The sequence below is a fragment of the Lycorma delicatula genome, chromosome 1 (genome assembly GCF_047948215.1).
Source record: "Lycorma delicatula isolate Av1 chromosome 1, ASM4794821v1, whole genome shotgun sequence".
Lineage (NCBI taxonomy): Eukaryota > Metazoa > Arthropoda > Insecta > Hemiptera > Fulgoridae > Lycorma > Lycorma delicatula.
The window spans coordinates 241,221,803-241,245,172 of record NC_134455.1 but is presented as its reverse complement, the minus strand read 5'-3'; the positions used below and the strand labels follow the sequence as shown (position 1 = coordinate 241,245,172).

The window sequence follows — 23,370 nt, the reverse complement described above, 5'->3', positions numbered from 1 at the left end:
TTTTAATGAATTTAATAATTAAAATTAAGTATGGCTGTTTGATATTTAATGTAAATATAACAACAGAAGATTATTTCAATTAATGCATAAATGATTTTGAAATTTTGTACATATACCTTTAATATACATGTCACATGTGTAGGTGCTTTATCTGCTTCATCAACAACAAGAACGTGACCCAATCTAACAGCCTGAACAAGTGGTGAATCTTCATATGCAACTACTCCTTCATGAACAGTAGGTTGAAGAGTCAAAGCTTGAACAGTTGTATCCCTAAAATTAGTACAAGAAATCTGATGTAAAACAAACAACTAATGTATCAAAACAGATGCATAGGATATTTTATGTATCACTGTCAAGAACATTTCCAATCATGTAATGAAATTTAGTACAGGTATTATTTTCTCAATATAAATAAATTTTTTTTAGAACCAGCATAAAACTCTTCAGCAGGTTTCTATTTAGAATTAAAATAAATACCAATTCTTTTTTCTCACCTGAGTTGGTAACATCAGGTTTATGCACATGAATGATAATATCCGTATCACAAACAAACACTTATTTTCCATAAATTACCATTATTTTATTGTTTTCTAAATATACATCTGTTTCAGTTTTATTTTTTACCATTTTATTACATTTTCAAAGAAGAAACATTTCTTCACATTTAAAATATGCATGATAGATTATGCTTTAAAAATAAGAAGCATTTAAAAAACAAAAAATAGTCGTATATTTAAAATAATTGACTTAAATATAATTAGCAAAATTATGTACAAAATGAAATTAAATGTTTATAAAATCCTATAGATTATTTACATGCTTATTACATTTTTTTTTTAACATTCCAAACAGTTTCGCACTTTACAGATTTATACTGCGTCATACGATAGAAATATCGTATGATAGAAAATATCGTATGATAGAAATATCGTATGCCCATGTACTTTCGTACATGGGCAGTATCTGCAATTTTTTCTTTTCTCCAATCTATCACTTCTTATTTTAGAAGCACTTGGTTCATTACAAACAGGTTCTTCAGCTTGAATGTCTTCTAGAGTTTTTGAAATCAACTGTCTTATTTCACAGGGTACACTAGGAACAGCCATTAGAAAAAGATGTTTTCTCACCTTTTTTTTTTTAATATATTTGTTCCTAACTTTTTCATGAAGTCAAACCAGTTTAATTGTTTATGAAGAAACAGTATTATGCATTTGCACAGCTTACAGATAATAAAATACAGCCACTGGCCATCAGCAAGTCCATCGGTTTGCTGAGTAATTGCTGCATTTCTTATTTAAGAGGTACTGGATTTTGTCACATTATAAAACAATATTACCTCTGGCTTATTTTTTTCATTCATGTACTGCAATTTATGCATTGATGAAATAACAATTACAGCTTTCAATTTCTTCGGAACATATGATAATAAAGTTAAATTTTTTGTGAATCCATAAACACTGGATCCTACTATCTTATTTTTGTCTGGCAGGAACTCCCTTGGAACTTCCTTCTTATTGGCTTTCATAGTTCCTACAAACGTGGGTTTGTTCTTTAGTAGCTCTTAGCTAGCTAATTCAATGAATGAGAACCAATTATCATAAGCAATATTTCTCTTGGTACCATGTATGCACTTTTAAAGACGTATAACTGCCTGAGTTGGGTTTTGAAATGATTTCTTTTCTTCAGCTGTTAAAGTCATGCCATCACTATCTTTACCCAGATAAATATATGCATTGTAAAGGTACGATGAATGAGCATCTGTTAAGCATACAAATTTTATTCCATACCAAGCTGGTTTATTTGCCATATATGTGTATTTTAATTGGATAATGTCCTCTAAATGGTATTAAACTTTCATCAATGCATGCATGTACGGCCACAGAATACAATTCTTCATAATTTCTTATTAAAGTTTGAAAAATCTTTGAAATGGCTGCAGCTGGATCATTTTTTCCTTTAGTCACAAGTTTCTGAATCATCAAACTGCAGTGCAAGAAGCAAAGTATTACATCACTTTATTGACATTGCACCACTCCCAATGTAAGTTCATCTTACCATCCTCTGACCCTCTTGCCTGTAGTAGGTAAGGTTTTTGAAAAGGTCTTCTACCTCTGCATTAATTGTAGGTTGACTTCTAACCATATGCTGATGGACAACCAGTATGGTTTTCGCCCTGGCAAGGGCACAGAGGACGCAGTTCTTAAGGTAATGGATCTGGCTTTTTCAGCAAGTACAAATATGTACTTGGCGTCTTTTTGGACATATCCGAGGCCTTAAATAACTTGGGGTGGCCCTCTGCCATGTTTCAACTTCAGCAGCATGGGTGCACACTAAATGAGATTAGAACTCTCTCAAGCTATTTCAGCAACAGAACTGTCGTCCTTCGTGTCGGCAGCTCGGAAGTAGTAAAGGTTGTCCACTCGTCTGGATCATTGGGTCATTGAGTTTGACTCTCTCATGCTATTGCGGATGCCCAGTGGCTGCCACACTGTGGCTTATGTCGACAATGTGGTGGATGCCCAGTGGCTTATGTCGACAATGGGTTGCTGCTGGTTGAGGGCAATTCGCATGCCAGGATAGAGCTCAGTGACACAGGCATGTAAGGTGTTAAGGTTGTGGAGTATACATCATAAGATGGTTTTCAGTGCAGAGAAAACCACTATGATGTTTCTCAAGGGTTATCTAGCTGCAACTCATCATCCACAGGTTGTGATGGACGGCCTTCCAATTAGGTATGTTACCGTTCAGAAGTATCTGGGTGTTATCCTTGATGAGAGGCTTCAATTCAAGAGCACCTCCAGTTTGTTGCAAAGAGTTTGGTGTCCTTAGAGTCATCCATCCCGATTAGGGGTTGAATTATCATACCATGCGAATTCTTTACAAAGGTGTCTGTGAGGCCATAATGTTGTACGCTGCGCCTGTCTGGGCTCATCGTTTACAATTCCAATGTTATAGGGATATTCTTTTGTGAGCCCAGCGTCTTCTATTGTTAGCTGTTGTCAGTGGCTACAGAACTGTCTTGAGAGGGGTAGTCACAGTAATCGCCGGCATGAAACCCACTGGCATTATAGCTACAGAATGTAGCAAGCAGTACATTTCCAAGAAGGAATGCCTTCTTACTTCAGGGCACATACAAGAAATTGAAGACCAAGGTTTTGACTCTTGACAAGCTAGGTGGAATGATTCTTCTACTGGTCAATACACGCATGGGATTTTTCCAAATGTTAGTGAGCTGCGAGCAATTAGTTGGGTTTACCCCAATCGGTATATAACTAAATCCCTTTCAGGATATGGTGCCTTTAGGAATACTTTGGCTAGGTTTGGTTTGGTTGACTCTGGATTGTAGGGTCAATGATACTGTGGACCATGTCCTGTATGTTTGTCCCCGGTACGAAGCTGAATGTAGCAGAGAATGAGAGAGTGGATTCCTTCTTTGACTTGTGAGTCAACTGGAAGACTCGCAGAGACTGGACAGTTGTGGCTGGCTTCCTCCACTTCTTCGTCCTGAGCAGGACAGCCGAGGGGATTTAGTAGAGTAGCACCCTGGGTGGCTAGGGACTGCCTGGGCAGTTGATTGGCCGAAGGTAGGTGCACTAGCAGCAAGCCATGGTTAGTTAGAATTGTGGTGATTATTTAATTATATAGCTGTCGGCGGAACGGCGACTACACTGCTGAGGGCATGGATCCCATGCAGCCGTGGAATGTAGCGTCATCTCGACGATGGTTGAAAGCAAGTAAATGTCATGCAGGACTCTGCAATGGAGGTGAGTGGGAGAAGGAAGTCTGTCCGCCTTTCCCTGGAAAACCAGACCGAAGTCCATAATTAACCTAAGTCTGGGGTATGAACTGAAGTTGAGTTCATTAAGGGAATTAAGACTAAATTTTGTTGTTGCGAACAACACTTTTAAGTGGTATGTTATATTAAAATTACCTCAAATTCGAGACATTTACTAGAAATTGGCTTAATAAAAGTAGAACTAGGTGCGAGGTTCGTGCTTCCGCGGACCTAGTTAACTAGTTCAGAGGGAAACGATGTAGGACATTAAAGATGTCCAGACGAGGCCTACAAAGAAGACAAAAGTTCAAAAATCACCAATGCAAATGTCTAACGAGATATTTACATCAGTGGCATCCCAACAAGGCCTGGCTTATTACTGTGAGATGTAAAAAATTAGAGGGTAAAAGATGATTCCCGTTAAAGCCCATCAGGGCTAGGAATGGGGGCAGTGGTATGGCGACCAGAAGCATTACAAGACGGGTGCTTCCCCTACGGGGTTGGGATGACATAGTAGCATGAAAAATTGAATGTCCTGAGCTATCAGTTGCAAATAGGGATGTCAGATTTTCTCTACAAGACTTAAAAATTCAAAATAAAACTAACAGTCCTAGAAGAACTTCAATTTCATCTTTATTTGTATTTTTATAATTTGCCAATTCTGGATTATTCATCTTGCCCCTAATCATTCCAAGCATTTTGTTTGTGTTTGTAACTATTTCATTCAGCATCAAATCAGAAAAAAACAATTGCCAAACTTCTTCGGGTTCAGTATAAGCCTCCAGTTGATTAGCCTCCCCTAAAGAAGATAACTTAATTTTTATAATATTTCTTTGGAGGGTTTTTGTATAAATGGTTGATGGTTCAGAATGCCAAGCCATACAGCTGTTCTTTCTATAAAAAATTCTTGCATACTGCCTCTCATTAGTAGCATTATCACCACTATCATCATTGCCATCATTTACCTCTTGCTGGAAATCGATCACCTCTTCTTCAAATTCCATAGCAACATCTGTGTTAATCTCTGATTCACTATCATGATCAGAATGCAATAAGAGATTATCAGAAGGGACATAAGAGTCATGTGACATATAATCATCACTAACTTCTGATTCATGTTGCACTACCTTAAATATTTTCTGTGTCCAGGCAGAAATATTGGGAATTTTTTTATTCAACATCTGATGTAGATAAAAACAACAAAATACATATAAAACACAATGAAATAAAATGAGAGAATCTGTTTATTACCAATGTAACAAACAGTTGTAATTAAAAAAATAGACAATTATAAAACAAATAACCTGGATTCAAATTTTTTTAAACGCTAAATGCGAGTACGAAGTGACTAAATAAAACAAAATATTATATATTAAAAATACAAACAATATAAACTGTAAAATGTTTAAGAAACAATGGCATTAAAAGTAATGTCTGGGTGATAGACAGAACAAAAACTTACCTCTACAGTAATGTTAGTCTCACAGACAAAGTAGGTTTTACAAAAACTCTTGCAACACAAAAACAAAGAAAAAGATAAGAACGCAGTGTAAACAAGCTGAAGGTCACACCTCAAATGATGCATACATGACTATATGGGTTTGTACAAAAATGTTGTCACCAACATACAGAGAGTATGAATAATGTTCATCTCTGAGACAATGTTACCAACTAAGAGTTAACTGGTTCAACCATTATGGCCATTAGCCAATAACAAATGCCAAAATGAAGTAACAAAATACAACTTTTATGAGCTATGGGAACTGATTACTTACAGTGAATTTGGCTTTTTGTTCTTACTTACACCTTTTAATTTTCAGGATGCCACTCCCTAAATGAAATTAATAATGCAGTATCTAAACATACAAAGGATAAAGAAAAGAAAAGTAATTAAAAATTAACATTTTAAATTTAAATTAAAAAAATTGTAATTTCTAATTTAAATAAAAAAATCAATTTTTAAGTATTATTGGGTTCAGCAGCCTGGAAATTTAAACATATTGTGTAATATAACTGTAATTTGAAATCAAGGTGAATTTGAGTGGTGTGGAAAATGCCACATTAAGAAACAATTATTAGCAATTGACATTAATCAATATGTTTTATTAATTAATTAGTTTTAAATCATAAAATCTAAGTTAGTGTAAATTAAATTTAACTAACCTGTGTAACTGGATGTATTCACGAGGGCGATTAAGTAAATTCAATAATCTGTCAACTAATTTATTCTTTCCAACTCCTTGATTACCTACTAACAGCAGATGTTCGCCTAATGTAAAATCTTGAAGTAATCTTTCCAATAATGTAACATGCTAAAAAATTCATAAAGTATGAAAGAACACATGGTAAAGAGCTTTTTAAGAAAATAACAAATTACAGTATTAAACATTTTACTGTTTACTAAGATAAAATTAATAACATTACATTTTTTTTAAGACTTTCAAGGCAGATAGTTAGTATAGTGAAATAGACAACTCAATTTTCATCCACTGTTAGTGTCAGTATCCTGAAAATTTCATATCCTTTTATATTTTGCAGTAAAATGTAACACACAGACTAAAAGAATCATCTGATACATTAAAGATTTAAAAAACAGAAGTATTATGATTACTTCATAATTAAAAGTTTAATTTCTTAATGACATTCTTTAAATAGTTATAAAATATGTCCACAAAGTTTTTACAAACAATATGATGTAATACATTTTATAGAATTAATTTCGTACTTTTTGATTAATTAACACACACACATAATCTGTTCATTCTTAGAAGGAGATATGAAATAAACAAACTGCGAGTGTGGTAGTACGTGTATATACAACATACTATTGAACGCGCCGAGCTGTTGTTACTACCAGATGTTTAAAAACAAAACATCACTGTTTATTACTGACTTCAAAATAACAGTACAAATTTTCTTATTCCATACTGGATATTTTTAATTTTCTTTTAATTGTAGTTCTGTGTTTCAATACATTTTTGGTACATGTGACTGTGTGTGTATATTCAGTTATTGTGTAATTATTGTGAGATTTATGTACTGTGCAATTATTATTGATTATTGGAGATTTGATAGTGTGATTAGCCTGTATGAGTGTTATTCGAATAGTTTATCGATATGGCTGATAATTCAGGAACATCTTTTAATAAGCACAGAAAAAGGAAACATTTGTGAAGTGGTGAAAATTGGTTAAAAAAGGAGTAGTGAAACTTACATCTGAATTAACTGGTGTGTTGGTTAGTAGTATTAATACATTACAAATTGAAATAAGTAATAAAGCAAAGGTAGAAACTCCTGTTAAAAATAGGAAACATGGAAAACCTGTGCTAGGAAAGTAGGATGAATTAGACAAAAATGTAATAACATTGACCGTACATAATTTCTTTTTTTCAAAATGAAATACCAACCTTAAAAAATTGTTGGCTATGATAAACTATGACAAAAGTTTACCAAAGATTGGACACACTAGTTTAGACAAATTACTGTTGTCAATGGATTTTAAATTTATTAAAAGAAATAAAAAAAGTGTAATTACTGATCAAGAAGGGATCATAATTTGGTGGCATAATTAAAAAAAATTGCAAATTATAGAAATCAGGTAGAAATATATTTTATTTGGATGAGACGTGGGTAAATGAAGGCCACACCAATTCAAGAATTGGGTGTAATAAGAGACAGTTACAACGGTAAAAACAGCACTTCTGCTGTTACAATTAAGCAGGGGCCTGCAACCTCCTAAAAATAAATGAAAGGATTAATTGTGATACATATTGGCAATAAAAATAGATTTTTAGAGGGGGAATTACTTGTTTTTGAATCCAAAAAATCTGGAGACTACCACAACGATATGAACGATGATATTTTTAGGAAGTGGTTTGAAAAAGTGTCGTCATTATTGACCGAAAATTAATTTTGTTGTAATGGAAAATGTTCCATATCATAGTGTAAAACTGGAAAATATTTCAAACACTTCATGGAAGAACCATGAAACTGCTTTATGGCTACAATAAAAAAAATATCCACTTTGGAGAAAACATTTTAAATGCAGAACTCCTTGGACATGTAAAACACAATCGCGACAAATTTAATAAATTTTTAATCGATGATTTGGCTAAAACAAAAGGTCATACCATGTTAAGGCTAACTTTATCACTGTAACCTTAACCCAATTGAGTTGGTGTGGAGCCAACTAAAAGGCTATGTTGCTCGAAATAATAATATATATAAAAAGAAGGACGTTAAAATCCTGCTTGAAAAAGGTGTGAATGAGATATCAACTTATAAGTGGAAACAGTGTGTGAAGCATGTTACAGAAGAAAAAAGAAGATGTAGGACTTAAATAGTTTTTTCGATGTGTGGTTGATGAACTAATAATTAGTATTAGAGATGATTCGTCATCAATACCAACTTCTGGGAGTGATGGAGAATCGGATATAATGGAGAGAATCCAGTGTTTGTCAGACAATGACAGAGAATAAGGTAAGCAACTTTCTTAACATTTTAAAGTGGGAAGGTATCATTCAAGTTATATATTTTACATGTTAAATTATTTTTAATAAAATGATTGTTATTGTTTGAGATATTATTGTTTTTGTAGGTTTAACTATATTAAAATTTTGTGAGGAATTAAAAAGTTTAGTATAAAATTAAGTACAAAGTAAATATAAATTAAAAACATAATTAAATAAATTGTAATAGTAATTAGAAATATAATAATAATAATTAAATAAATAAAGTGTAAATGAGTAGAAAATTTTGTGAGGAATTACAAAAAATTGTAATTAATATGTAATATTTTTTACGCATACTGTTCCACAGCTCTCTATCATCTGCAGTGTGTTTATGCAATATCTCCTTCTTAGAATGAATAGAGAGTAGCTTAATCTTCATAAATTAATATTCTCCCATTTCCCTTCACAAATACCATCAAAATTATAGAACATGATTTTTTTTTAAGTTTTGTAAGTAAAATGCTTACACTCTGTAATGATATTATATTGAAGAAAATGAGTTAATGATATAATATTACAAATGTGTATTGTTATATAATAATGCTCTTAATATAATCACCACCACCTCACAATTCTGATCCAAATATTTAATCTTAAGGCTGCTTGTGCACTGGAAGACACTACGAGTGACTGCAAGATTACACAAGTACGCTCTTAGTAGTGATTGATCCTAATGCAGAGTCTAATGGAACCATGTCGATTGCAAGTAACCTTGAATGGCCAACTACATGTGACAACTAGCAACAACAAGAAAAAAGCGATAGATCCCCTCAGATTGGGATTTGCCACTCATAGTTGCTAGTACATTATAGTTCACTCAACCTATTTTCTGATTAGATTAAACGTTTTTTCTTCTGTATTAAACTACTTTTTATTTATTTTTTTTTTTTTTGTTCATCGACGTCCTAAGTAATTAATACATTCCAACTTGTACTTTCATATTTTTTATAAATAATAAATCTTTATAAAAACAATAGATATACCTACCTTAGAGTTAGTTACAGATAAGGGTTTACCAAGTATTATTGTTCCCCCAAAATTAGAAATTTTTGCTATTGATGACTCTATAGCATTCAAAATGTGATGAAACATCTTTGGCTGCATCCAATAACAATCAAAAAATTTCTGGGGGTCTTTCTTCAAATCACTATGCAGATGATGGAATTTGCTTGTTGAGTTCCTTTTAGCTAGGATTGGGTTTACCTCCTTTTACAATTATGTCCCTTTTTGCCTCAGAGGCCTCGTCAAGTAGGGACTTGCTAAAAAGTAAATATATATAGCATCCACTTCACTGAATCTTATAAATTTGACAGTAAAAAAAATCTATAACAATCTAAAAAAAAAACTGCAGACACTGACACTATAAATATTACAAGGACAAGTAAAAAATTATCTACACTTTTTGTTCTACAATTTATTTAAAGGTAGGAATTCAACATGTATATATTTTTTCTAAATAGTCATCTCCCTTGTCAATGCACTTGGTCTAGCAGTCTTCAAGTTTTCATATTCCTTCCAAGAAGAAGGTTTTCAGTTGGTTGTGAAGCCACTTTTGCATCGATTCCTGCACAACTAAGTCTGTGGAAAATCAATGACCTTGCAAAGCATCCTTAAGCAGCCCAAGGAGATGGGAACCAGATAAAAGTCAATGGGAACAAGATCTAGGCTGTAAGGGAGGGTGTTTCAGTACCTCAAAATTCAACTTTTTGATGATTTGAATGATGGGGCAAGCCGTGTGTGAGTGAGCTCACACACAGCTCTGTAAAGCATGAGCATTGCGTACGGACTTTACAGAATCCAAGTTCAATGTGGATGAATTGATGAACAGAACCATGACTGATGTCAAAGAAGAAACTACCTCATCGATGGTAACTCACCTATTCGTCAGAACCATCTCTCAAAGCTTGCTGAATCTTGTCATGCATATTGGAGGTTGATGGGTGTCCTGCTCCCACTTATTGTGTCACACTCCTCCAGCCACTTTTAAACTTCCTGATCCACAAATAAAACATTTTCAAGTGTGATAAAGCACTGTTCCCATATTGTAAAAGTCTATGATGGATTTTATCTCCTTTCAAACCCTCCGACAGAGAATCAGATTTTGCACACATGACTGCAGTCATACAAATTCCAAGCAAACATGCACAGAAGGCAATAAGACAGGTTGAAGGTGCGTTATGGCAAAAGTGTAGATAATTTTTGAATCACCCTTGCATATTAGCTACAACAATCTAAAAAATTACAGACACTGATAATATAAATACTGTATAAGCTGTACAAACACCAACCGACAGTCCCAGGAACTAGCCTATAAAAGAATACCCTGGTCTCTCATTGTCATATAAATCAGTCAGCTGTAGTTGCATGATCTTGTAGTCACTCTTAGTCTCTTCCAGCGAGCAAACACCCTAAGTTTTTTCTTATTATACTACTATCCAATCAAATATTATGTTTGCTCTAGTTTATGAACAAATATCTCAGAAACAGTCCATCAGATTTTCATGAAGCATGTTAGTCTGCTCAGTTTTATACTGGTTGAGTACCTTTATCAATTTTTCAGACATTCTCTCTGAAAATCTTTAAAATATAAGAGAAAAAAATTGTTGTTTTAGTGCTTTGATTTCTTATTTTGGCTTAAACATTTTTTTTCTGGTCTGAAAACTTTAGAAATGTTTTTGTGTTCAAAGGAACCTTATAACATTGTATCACCTTCACCAATACAATGAATGCCATCAAGTAGAATATTCATCCTTTTGCTTTTTTTATCACAGCCTCTATCTGATCCTAGATTGTGATGTAATCAAAAGGACGAATAGAAGGCTTCAGTATATTTACAATACTGTCTACGTATATTCCTTTTAAACATTATTACTTATCTCTATCAAACAGTAAAATATTTAGAAGTAAATGTAAAATTTTTTAAATCCTTTTGAACATTTAACCCTATTTTTTAACAATCTTTACAACAATGTAAAAATCTTTACAATCTTTAGTACAATGTACACAGAAAAAAATTTTATAAAATGACCCCTTCTTAGAAATATATAAAATTAGTGTAATTTAACTTTAAATTCATACCTCTTAAAATTGTCTTAATATAGTACAATTCTGAAAAAAATTGTACCTCTTTTATAACAATTTATAAAGAAGTGAAGGAAAATGTTATACATGGGAAAATGCTATACGACTGGTTTGATGTTTTCTATAAACTAGCGAAAACTAGTTACCCTGCACTTCAGTTATACATAAACTACTAAGTCTTTTTAAGTTTTGAAGTAAAAATTAAAATTAGCACTTCTTTAATCCCATGGCATCAGTAGATACCAAGCATTTTATTTAATAACACTAATGTGCTACTATTGTATTGCTAGATTTTCCTTCCAGTATCTCCTAACACCTTTAATGAGTTCTATGACATACTAAAATAAAAATGAATCAGCAGCAGATTAGTTATCACAAAGTAGATCATGTGCCTAATGCTAGAGCACTATGTATAGTTATTATTGCATAATAATCAAGTCTTTAGTTTCTTGTGCAATTAATTAGTGTTTTTCTTTTATTTTCTGATAAATAATTTGCTATAAACTTGCAGAATCTTTATTTTATAAGTTTTTTCTGGCAATCTTTATCTAAAATTAATTAAGTAACAAAATATGTTTTGATGTTGGCAATAAAATATTGGTTTTGAAATCAATGGGTTTTAAACAACTGAAAGATACTCCCAAATTTAATCCATGCTGCAATGAAAACCTCAACATAAAAAAAAAGAAAAATTAAGATATAAATGAAAGTTCAAATGATCAAAACAGTCTTAATGACAGAATTAAAAATTAACCACAAATGGGATAAAAGAGATCACAAAGAAGAAAGATGCTGATGAGAAAAATATATTGAATAGTGAGTCAGAAATCACTGATGAAGAAGCAAGTGATACTCAAATTTAAAAAAAAAATTTTTTTAAAGATAAAAATCACAAAATGGAAATCTGAAGCTGCCAACAAAAGATGGCTGCATAAAAAATGTAACACCATCATTACTCAGTTTCCAGGTATTTTCATGGCTGAAAAAAGAACCACTTTTTTTGTCTTCAGTCATTTGACTGGTCTGATGCAGCTCTCCAAGATTCCCTATCTAGTGCCAGTCATTTCATTTCGGTATACCCCCTACATTTGTTCATTTGTTCGGTATCCCTAACAATTTGTTTTACATATTGTTTGAATATTCCAAATGTTGCCTGCCTGGACAATTTTTTCCATCTACATACCCTCCAATATTACAACAACTATTCCAGGATGCCTTAATATGTGGTTTATAAGTCTGCCTTTTCTTTTAACTATATTTTTCCAAATGCTTCTTTCTTCATCAATTTTCCGCAACACCTCTTTATTTGTCACTTTATCCACCCATCTGATTTTTAACATTCTCTTGCAGCACCACATTTCAAAAGGTTCAAATCTTTTTTTCTCGGGTACTCTGATCATCTAAGTTTCACTGAAGCTACACTCAAAGCATATACTTTCAAAAATGTTTTCCTGATGTTTAAATTAATCTTTGATGTAAGTAAATTATATTTCTGACTAAAAGCTTGTTTTGCCTGTGCTATTTGGCATTTTATATCATTCATCTTTAGTAATTCTACTTCCCAAATATGAAACTTCTTCTACCTCCATAGTCTTTTCTCTTCCTAGTTTTATACTCAGTGGTCCATCTACATTATTTCTACTACATTTCATTACTTTCATTTTGCTCTTTATTTTCATGGGGTAGTTCTTAAGTAGGACTTCATCCATGCTATTCACTGTTTCTTCTAAATTTTTTTACTCTCAGCTAGAATTACTATATCATCAGCAAATCGTAGCATCTTTATCTTTTCACCTTGCCCTGTTATTCCGAATCTAAATTTTTTTTAAACATCATTAACTGCTAGTTCTATGTAAAGATTAAAAAGTAACGAGGATAGGGAACATCCAAGTCAGACTCACTTTTTTATTACTGCTTCTTTCTTACACTCTTCAATTATTATTATAGTTACAGTTTGATTCCTGTAAATGTTAGCAATTGTTCTTCTATCTCTGTATTTGAACCCTAACTTTTTTAAAATGCTGAACATTTTATTCCAGTCTACGTTATCAAATGCCTTTTCTATGTCTATAAATGCCATGTATGTTAGTTTGTTTTTCTTTAATTTTCCTTCTACTATTAGTCTGAGCAATAAAATTATTTCCCTTGTCCCTATACTTTTCCTAAAACCAAATTGGTCTTTTCGTAACACTTCTTCCGTTCTCCTCTCAATTCTTCTGTACAGAATTGTAGTTATGAATTTTGATGCATGAGTAATCAAGCTAATTGTTCATTATTCTTCACATTAATCTATTCCTGATTTCATTGGTATTATAACAATAATACTCTTTTTGAATTCTGATGGAACTTTCCCTTTTTCGTAATTACATACTAGTTTGTATAAACTATCTATAAAAATACCTCACCTGCACTGCACAATAATTATGCAGGTATCCCATCTATCCCAGAAGCCTTTCTGCCACTCAAATTTAATGCTCTATTAAATTCCGAACTCAGCATTTATCTCCCTTTTCATCCTTTGACTTCCTCTTCTTCCTCTATAACACCAGTTTTAATTCATTCCCTCCATATAATTCTTTCAATATATTCTACTCACCCATCAACCTTTTCCTTCATATTATAAATCAGTGTACCATCTTTATTTAGCACACTGTTAGATTTTAACCACAAAATTCTCCCTAATTTTCCTATATGCTCTGTCTATTTTACCAATGATCACTTCTCTTTCCACTTCTGAACACTTTTCTTTAATTCACTCTTCTTTTGCTAATTTGCAGTTCCTGTTTATATTATTTCTTAATTGTCTTCATCACTAGCATTCTTATATCTTCTACATTCATTCATCAGCTGCATCTAAATTTTAGATGCAGTTAAAATAGCTGCATTCTATTTTAACAGAGATGATAAACGAGGGCATAATCATAAAGAATAGGACAGTTCTCTCTCTTGGTTGCTTGACTTTGGGTAAATGATTACAAAACTGTTTCGTACAGCCGTAGATATTACCCGGAACTTCTCATTTTATTCTATTTTCCTTTATTTTAGTAATTCATTTATAAATTTTATATATATATATATATATATATAAATATGTTGATTATATAATGTATATTACATAATAATATTTTATATTAAATTACTTATTATATGGTTTGCTAAGAAGTTTTAGGAGGGGAAAGATTCAAAGACAATGCCGCAGTCAAGCATTATGTACACAATTGGTTGTTAGGACAACCAATTTTTTTTTGATAAAGGGATGAGGAAGCTACCTTGGTGGAGAAAATGTATTTCTGTTGAAGGAAATATTTAGAAAAATAAGATAATTTATTTGTAATTTCATCTAATATCAATAAAGCTATGTAAACAAAATCTGGTGGAATAATCTACATTATTACATTGTATAATCTACATTTGGACAACAGTTAATTGTAAGACTAACTGACTAAGTAAATTACTAATAGTTACTAGTTTACAGTTAAGACTAATTTATTCTTAAATATTTTAAGGATGTTTATTTTCAATTTTATATTAATAAAATAAAGTTAACTTTTTGTTATTTTTTTAGTCTAAATTTTTTATATTTTATAGGTTTCCTTTTGTATTTTTTTATTCATTCAATTTCTTTTTTTCTTTTTTATTCACTTAAATATAAAAACATTGTACATTTCTTTCATAATTTAATCAGGTACATACACTAATATTTTTAATGTACACATTTAAAATTTAATTATATTTACTATTTTTTTTTCTTTATAACATTTTTTAAAATAAATTACAAGTACTGTAAATAAAGTAATGAGACTGTTTCAGAAAAACTTTTTATTTACAATCCAATTATACATGGACTCTATCACCTTTGAAATAGTTCACTTGGGAAGCCATGCAACGCTTCAAACAGTTTTCCCACTCTTCATAGAGTGGTTTCTGTTGTAACTCAGAAACCAGAAAATTCCTCAGATGGTCAGTTACATTTTATTTAATGTTTTCTACTGTTCCAAAATGGTCTCCTTTGAGATGAATTTTAAAGTCGGGAACAGGAAACAGTCACAGGGACTCAAGTCAAGTGAATAAGGTGGTTGAGGAACTACAGGAATGTTTTTCTATGCCAAAATCTCATTAATTAAGAGTGCAGTGTGACAAGGTGCAATGTCATAATGCAGCATCCAGTTGTCTCTGATGGCTGGTCTCACGTAGTCAACTCTTTTCCGCATCAAGAGTTTCTTGGTAAGCATTGATTCACAGTCTGTCCTGTAGGCAAAAACTCCTTATGCACAATGCCATTACTATCGAAGAAACAAATTAGCATAGTTTAGATTTTTGATTTGGTCTTCCAGAGCGTGGATCGTCTAGATGGCAACAATTAATAAAAATATTAATGCCTAATATAAATCAGCTGTTCATATAATCATATGTTTACTATTAACTTTACAGTGTTGCCACTTTCATTGCCAAAAAAATTAGTATCACTACTTTATTTACAGATCTTGTATACTGAAAATAGCAAAATCTATCTGTTTTTTTTATACTACTGTTAACAAATTTTTAGTTCATAAAATAGTATATTTCAATAAAAAAAGGTTAAAATTAGTTTACACACAACTTCAGTCATGGTTTTTTTTTTCTGGTAGTAAATAATACAAATAATTTGATAAAATTTGAAAAATAAACATTTTTAGAATATATTTAAAATTATCGTGAATCCAAAATGTATAATGTTCAAAAAGATTATCAGTAAAAACTATGATGTAATAAATTATAAATTTAGAAAATAGCATCTGACCTGAGGAACATCATAAAATAGTACATCAGGAACTTTGCTAGTAGCACTAGTCACGTATCTCTGAGCTACTGTAGAGCCTATTTGTACTGAATCATCATGTACAGTAATTTGTGGAGTAGAACTGTTATATGAGGAAGGTGGTGTCTTTGAAGTGACCCCAGCACGTTGAAGAACAGTTTCCAGTGTTTGTCGTGCAAGAGGAGGTAAAAATCTGTAAAAAAATAGTAAATCAAATACCTATTAAGAATATTTACAAATAGAAGCATTACTAGTAATATTCTTAAAAAAATACAATTTCAAAATTTATGTATTAAAAATTGAGCACTTGTAAGGAGATTTACTTTTGAGCACAATGCAGCATTCAAAGACATGATGACTGCCAAGAAGAGGGAAAGTGTGAAAACTCCAATGGAGGTCATTCAGCTCATTTGCAAGATTGCCCTTTCTTTAAAAAGGAGAAGCCAATATTTAAAAATTCAACAGAACAAAAGACTAACATATCTACCTGCATGGAAATAAATAAAAACACAAACTCAAAACCTCATCCAACCAAACATTTCATTTAGGCATCTACATCCAATCAAGAATCTATTAAAAAAGTAAATCAAGAATGTGGATCCTGCACAGAATTTAACAAGTTTAGTTCATGTATTATCTGATCAAGTCGTATCTCAAACTACCACAATTGCAGAGTGTGGTAAGAAAAAGAAATTTTCAGCACGCAACAGGTGCTGTCTGCTGCTGCTACACCATTAATTCAGCTGCTGTGTAAAATTCCAATAAAAGGGGCGTCTAGAAAGGAAAATTGTGGGCTGAGTTCTCTAACTTTCCATCTTCCACATAATCTCCAACCAAGTCTCAGATCTACTCAAGAACATGGTGGAGGTCAATGTCAACCTGAGGCTTGACCAATTCTTCTAGAATTTAGTGCCGAAAAGAAAAGATCTCATTGTAGATATAAAAACAGGTTTATTTTAACTTATTCTATTAAATAAACAAATTATATCTTTACATAATTTAATAAGAATTATCCTAACTATACAGTGGAATGTTTGTGGTCTCCATACCTGTGTAGAGGATGACAAACATTTTGTCGGGGAACATACTGACCCCAAAGGGGAAGATCCCCTTGTGACGATTCCGGTTGCCACACCACCCCCTCTATACCTAACCCTGCTGGGCTTTACCAGAGGTCATCTTCTGCACTCACAGACTGAATAACATCTCTCAATTAACAGCTTGGCCTCCATCAGGATGCCACCTATGTAAATGCAACGAATGACATTTCCATCGGTATAAGAACGTACTATCAATAAAGACTACTATCAAAACAAAACTAAAAATAAACTACTCAACTGAACAGAACTGAGTAGAAAAAAATATTTACACTTTAAGCAATAGCCCCAAAACAAAACAAAAATCGAATTCAATGATCTGACATTGAAACACGGATCTGCCATATCACAGCAAAACAGCCCTTCAACAGCATCATCTTGGTTTTATCTAGGCTGAATGCCATGCTACGTTTACAACGCCACAGCCCAACTAACCTGCGTGTCCAAGAGACACAGAGTTCAACCTCATTCTGTGAACATCCTTTGACCAGTAGCAGCCTGTCATTGTCATAAGCAACAACGTAATAGCTGTCAGGCAACCTCAGCTGCATCAAATAATCAAACTCTGCAACCCACAATAAGGGGCCCAGCACACTGCCTTGGGACAACCCTTAGACAACTTCTCCACTTCATGGCCACCATCACAAAGTAGAATGTCTCAATGCCCAAAGTAGCTACACATTACCCACATTTCATTTTTAGTACACGCACGTCTCTGTAATTGAAAAAAAAAGCAGAACCCCACAGACTGTTAAATGCTCCAGATACGTCAAGAAAAATCCCAAAGACATACCCAGAACTACTATTCCTGACAATGCTAAAAACTCATAAAATAGCGTCTTCCCATCCCCTTACCAGGACAAAAACCATACTGATCCTCCATCAATAACCGTCACAATGTAAACCTCTTATTAATACACAGATATAGTATCTTCTTGAAGACCTTACCAATACCCAGCAATAACATAAGAGGCCAATATGAGGAACTAACAATGGGATTCCTGTCACCAACCTTAAACAACAATTTAACTATTCCCTTTTTCCAACAAAATAGCCTGCAAACATTTTCTTAAATACTTTAGTGAATATTCCCACACTAACGTTCACCTAACAAATAAAGAGGTCCACCATTATTTCATCAAAATTGGCTTTACCTCTGCCAAAGCTACAGATTATTTCTCACACCTACACCTCAATAACTTCTGAAGACAAAACATTGAAGCAATGTGAACAATGTGAACAATGAGAAGCAACATCATTTCAAACACAACGATGATAGTTTCTACAGCAAAATCATCATCTGGCAAAAGATGATGTAACAAAGTACGTAGGATCTCAGTTTTAACAAAGATCAATCCTTGCCTGGTCAAGAGAACAGACAGAAGAGTACCCTTCTTTCATTTATATCCTAACACCCGGTAAATGGACCATCTATTTTATGTTTGTAAGACAGACTCTGTAAACAGGATACCACATCCCTTTGTAGCTATACAGATGAGCCAAACAAATGGTAGAGAACATGGTGGTGTTGCAATTTCTATATAGGACACTTTAATGGTAGCTTGGATCCCCATATCCCAACAATCAATGTAACATCATTATACCCACCAAATTTAGCATTTAGAATTTAATATCTTCTGGCCAGGTTCTAATTTTTCAGAACTGGATCTTTTCGGGAACCCATCGCATCTTCCTTCTTTGATTGTTGGCAATTTCAATGCCCATCACTTGTCATGGGGTTCATTAGACTGCTCCCTGCAAGCATAAATGATTGGAAAAGTGAAGCAAATTTGGACCTCTGCTTATTGAATGATGGATTATGTACTTTTATGTCCTCTTCTGGTACACGACCCACATTTACCTTTGTTTTTGGGCTCACATGCTGTAACTTCTCACCTCAATTGGACTATTCAGAGAGATCCTTATGGAAGTGATCATGTCTAGTCAATGTAAGTGGTCTCTCATTTTTTAATGGAATAATGATTGCATTCAAGCGTTTCAAGAGCACTATCGAACACTCAATAAATTTAATTGGAGACCCTTGACTTGTGGACCTTGATCTGTGGGGTTTTGTAAACTTGAGTGACTTATCATCATGATTTCCTAGTCACTAACTAAGCACAAGTCATGGACCCAATATGTTAGTACTATCTACATATGTGTATGATAGCGTAGTACTATCTACATATGTGTATGATAGTGTAGTACTATCTACATATGTTAGTACTTGGACTACTCCGACCACAACTTATGGAAAACACTTTTGAGCGATTTGTGGCTATCAGCTGCTATACTCACATCTAGGACTAGCTAATGCATAATGGTACTCTGATCACAGATCCTAGCAAATTGGCTAATATATTAGTCAACTGTTTTGGCTCAGGTTCTCATAATGTGTCATATTGCCTGAACTTTAAGAGACAAAAGCTGCTAATTGAAATACCCTGTTTTTAGATGGAACAAACACTCAATTGAACATTCCTTTTAAATTTGATTGGCTAATATTTTCTTTAAAAAATTCTTCTGATACTTCATAGTATTAATTGTACTAGATCTACTATGATTTGCCAGGTTTACTCTGCATTATGATCAAAGCCTTAGTCATCCTTATCTTGAAACCTTGTAAAGACAAAACTTGTCCGACCTATTGACAACTATTTACCCATCTACTGACAAATGTTCTTTGCAAGGTGATTGAAATAATGGTTAACTCAAGACTGGTTTAGTTCCTGGAGTTCTCTAATTTGCCCTGAGCAACATCAGGTAAGATTGGTCTTTTGTTGACCATCTTTTGTTGGCCTTGAATCAGCTGTGCAAAACACTTTTTTTAACATCAGAGCCTCATTGTTGTTTTCTTTAACTTAAAAATGGTGTATGATACTGCTTGGAAAAGCTGTATTTTAAAAATCCTTAAGGAGTAGGAGTAAATAGAAATATGCTGGCCTTTATTAAAGGGTTTCTGAGCGATCAAACTTTTCACGGGCTCACAACAATGAAACTTTACAATAAATTTACAGTAAAAATTGGGGGTCTGTTAGGAAATGTACTCAGTGCACTTGCACTGTTATCTAATTTTATAAAATCTGTTTCTTGTGTGTTTTTTTTAATAGTTTATAAAAATTGTGGACCTCTACATCTGCACTGAATTTGTTATTTTGTTTAAAGAGCTTTTCTGTAATATTTCTGTTTCCATTGTAGCTTTTTTACTTAATGTTATTCATTGTAAGGTCTTAATTTTTTATTTATTAATTTATTTTTAAGTTCATTTTTATGCATTATCGAGGACAATAACAATTACCCTAAAAAAATTAAATAAATAACTTACTTTTTAAATAAACTCAAGAAATGATTATTACACAAACAGTTTTTACAAATGTAATATAGTCCTCACAGTTACATTATGCCTTAAAGGAACATGGTGGGAACTGCACTACAGGTACAATAGTTGTGCAAGGCACAGAATGACTTTATTTATCATAAACTGTTATCTCATTTTGTAATGATTATAAGATGTTTTTCATACTGACAAAAAAAGAAATCATCATTTACCCACAGTATATCAGAGAGATCAGACGCAGGTCATTGGGGAGTACTGTACCTCAAAAAATTAGTAAAAACAAAATAATACTAAATTATGAAAATACACAAAAAAAAAATTATGAAAATATACAAAAATACTAAATTATGTAAATTATGAAAATACTTTATGGCAGTTTTTGAAATAGCTCTAACCACAAATAAGATACAACTATAACTTCACTCATAACTCTATCAGTTCATTACAGCCAATTAAACAATAAAAACCATAGAATTCATAAAAAATGAAAAGTTCTGTTAATGAACAGGACAATTTATTTGAGCTGGCACAATATTAAAAGGTAAAATGTTATGGAAACCTTTTAAATCTTCTTGAGCTGGCTCTATTTATTTTACATTTTCAACCCAGATTCTGAATAAATAAAAAATTCATAGATACAAATCAAAGAGTATTCGGATAAAAAAAATAGCTTTTTTATTTTTTTATCTTGAGTTATTTGATATGGCAGAAAGGCTCCTGGAATAAACAGAATACCTGTAGAATTACTGTGCAGTGCAGGTGAGGAAGCGATTTACAGATTCTACAAACTGGTATGTAACTTTTATGAAAAAGGGGAAGTTCCGTCAGACTTCAAAAAACGTGTTATAGTCATGATACCAAAGAAAGAAGGAGCAGATGAATGTGAAGAATACAGAACAATTAGTTTAACTAGTAATGCATCAAAAATCTTAACTAGAATTCTATACAGAAGAATTGGGAGGAGAATAGAAGAAGTGTTAGGAGAAGCCCAATTTGGTTTCAGGAAAAGTATAGGGACAAGGGAAGCAATTTTAGGCCTCAGATTAATAATAGAAGGAAGATTAAAGGAAAACAAACTAACATACTTGGCATTTATAGACCTAGAAAAGGCATTCAATAATGTAGACTGGAATAAAATGTTCAGCATTTTAAAAAAGTTAGGGTTCAAATACAGAGATAGAAGAACAATTGCTAACATTTACAGGAACCAGATAGCAACAGTATTAATTGAAGAACATAAGAAAGAAGCTATAATAAGAAAGAGAGTCCGACAAGGATGTTCCCTGTCCCTGTTACTTTTTAATCTTTACATGGAACTAGCAGTTAATGATGTTAAAGATCAATTTTGATTCGGAGTAACAATACAAGATAAAAAGATAAAGTTGCTACAATTTGCTGATGATATAGTAATTCTAGCTGAGAGTAAAAAGGATTTAGAAGAAACAATGAATGGCATGGATGAAGTCCTACGCAAGAAATATTGCATGAAAATAAACAAGAACAAAACGAAAGTAATGAAATATAGTAGAAATAACAAAAGATGGACCACTGAATGTAAAAATAGGAGGAGAAAAGAGTATGGAGGTAGAAGAATTTTGTTATTTGGGAAGTAGAATTACTACAGATGAACGAAGCAGGAGTGATATAAAATGCCGAATAGCACAGGCGAAACGAGCCTTCAGTCAGAAATATAATTTGTTTACGTTAAAAATTAATTTAAATGTTAGGAAAAGATTTTTGAAAGTATATGTATGGAGTGTCGCTTTATATGGAAGTGAAACTTGAACGATCTGGATGATCAGGATGATATCAGAGAAGAAAAGATTAGAAGCTTTTGAAATGTGGTGCTATAGGAGAATGTTAAAAATCAGATGGGTAGATAAAGTGACAAATGAAGAGGTGTTGCGGCAAATAGATGAAGAAAGAAGCATTTGGAAAAATATAGCTAGAAAATAGCTAAAAAATATAACGAAGAGACAGACTTATAGGCCACATATTAAGGCATCCTGGAATAGTCGCTTTAATATTGGAGGGAAAGGTAGAAGGAAAAAATTGTGTAGGCAGACCACATTTGGAATATGTAAAACAAATTGTTAGGGATGTAGGATGTAAAGGGTATACCGAAATGAAACGACTGGCACTAGATAGGGATAGCTGCATCAAACCAGTCAAATGACTGAAGAAAAAAAAAATTATTTGTTATACTAAATATTATTACAATTAATTCATCAATTAAAACAACAATGAAAACTATTTTTAATGTAAATTCACAATTATAAAAATTATAACCATGATTATTAAAAATCAAGAATTAAGATGATCTAACAAGGGTGAGGCTTACAACAGTCTATTGATGCTCTTTTGCACATGGGTATGAGGAGGGGGTCCCTACTTTAAATCCAAAATGGCAGCTTCCAACTTGGCTCTATTATGGAGTGAACCCCTTAGAAAGATTTTCAAATGGTTCAATTTGTGCATCTACCATCACAGCAGTGACAGTAGTAAAATGATAAGCGATTCAATTTCATAATTGAGAGGTCTCAAGTTAACTCAACTAAATTTTATACATACTTAGCTAAAACAGCTTGTTGCAATAAGTTATATGGATCATTTGAAGGGAACTGCTTGTCTCGACGTGCTATTCTTAAAAGTTGACGGGTTGATAATGAACTAGCAAGTGCACGCATAGTTGGATCATCCGATGTTCTTAGCTGTTGAGCAATTCCTAGTATACTCCTGACAGTAGTGCTAAGTCTTCCTTGCTGTAA

General features: G+C 32.7%; 1 protein-coding gene across 1 annotated transcript in view; it reads right to left on the bottom strand.

The window, feature by feature from the left end:
* The window catches only part of c12.2 (von Willebrand factor A domain-containing protein c12.2), a 168,237-nt gene that overhangs the window by 44,488 nt on the left and 100,379 nt on the right, over window positions 1-23,370 (bottom strand). Inside the window, exons 12-15 of the mRNA XM_075374827.1 lie at window positions 23,174-23,364; window positions 16,151-16,361; window positions 5,942-6,090; window positions 117-273 (exon numbers count right to left, since the gene is read on the bottom strand). Of these exons, the coding sequence (XP_075230942.1) occupies window positions 117-273; window positions 5,942-6,090; window positions 16,151-16,361; window positions 23,174-23,364 (708 nt within the window). The remainder of the gene's footprint in view (window positions 1-116; window positions 274-5,941; window positions 6,091-16,150; window positions 16,362-23,173; window positions 23,365-23,370) is intronic.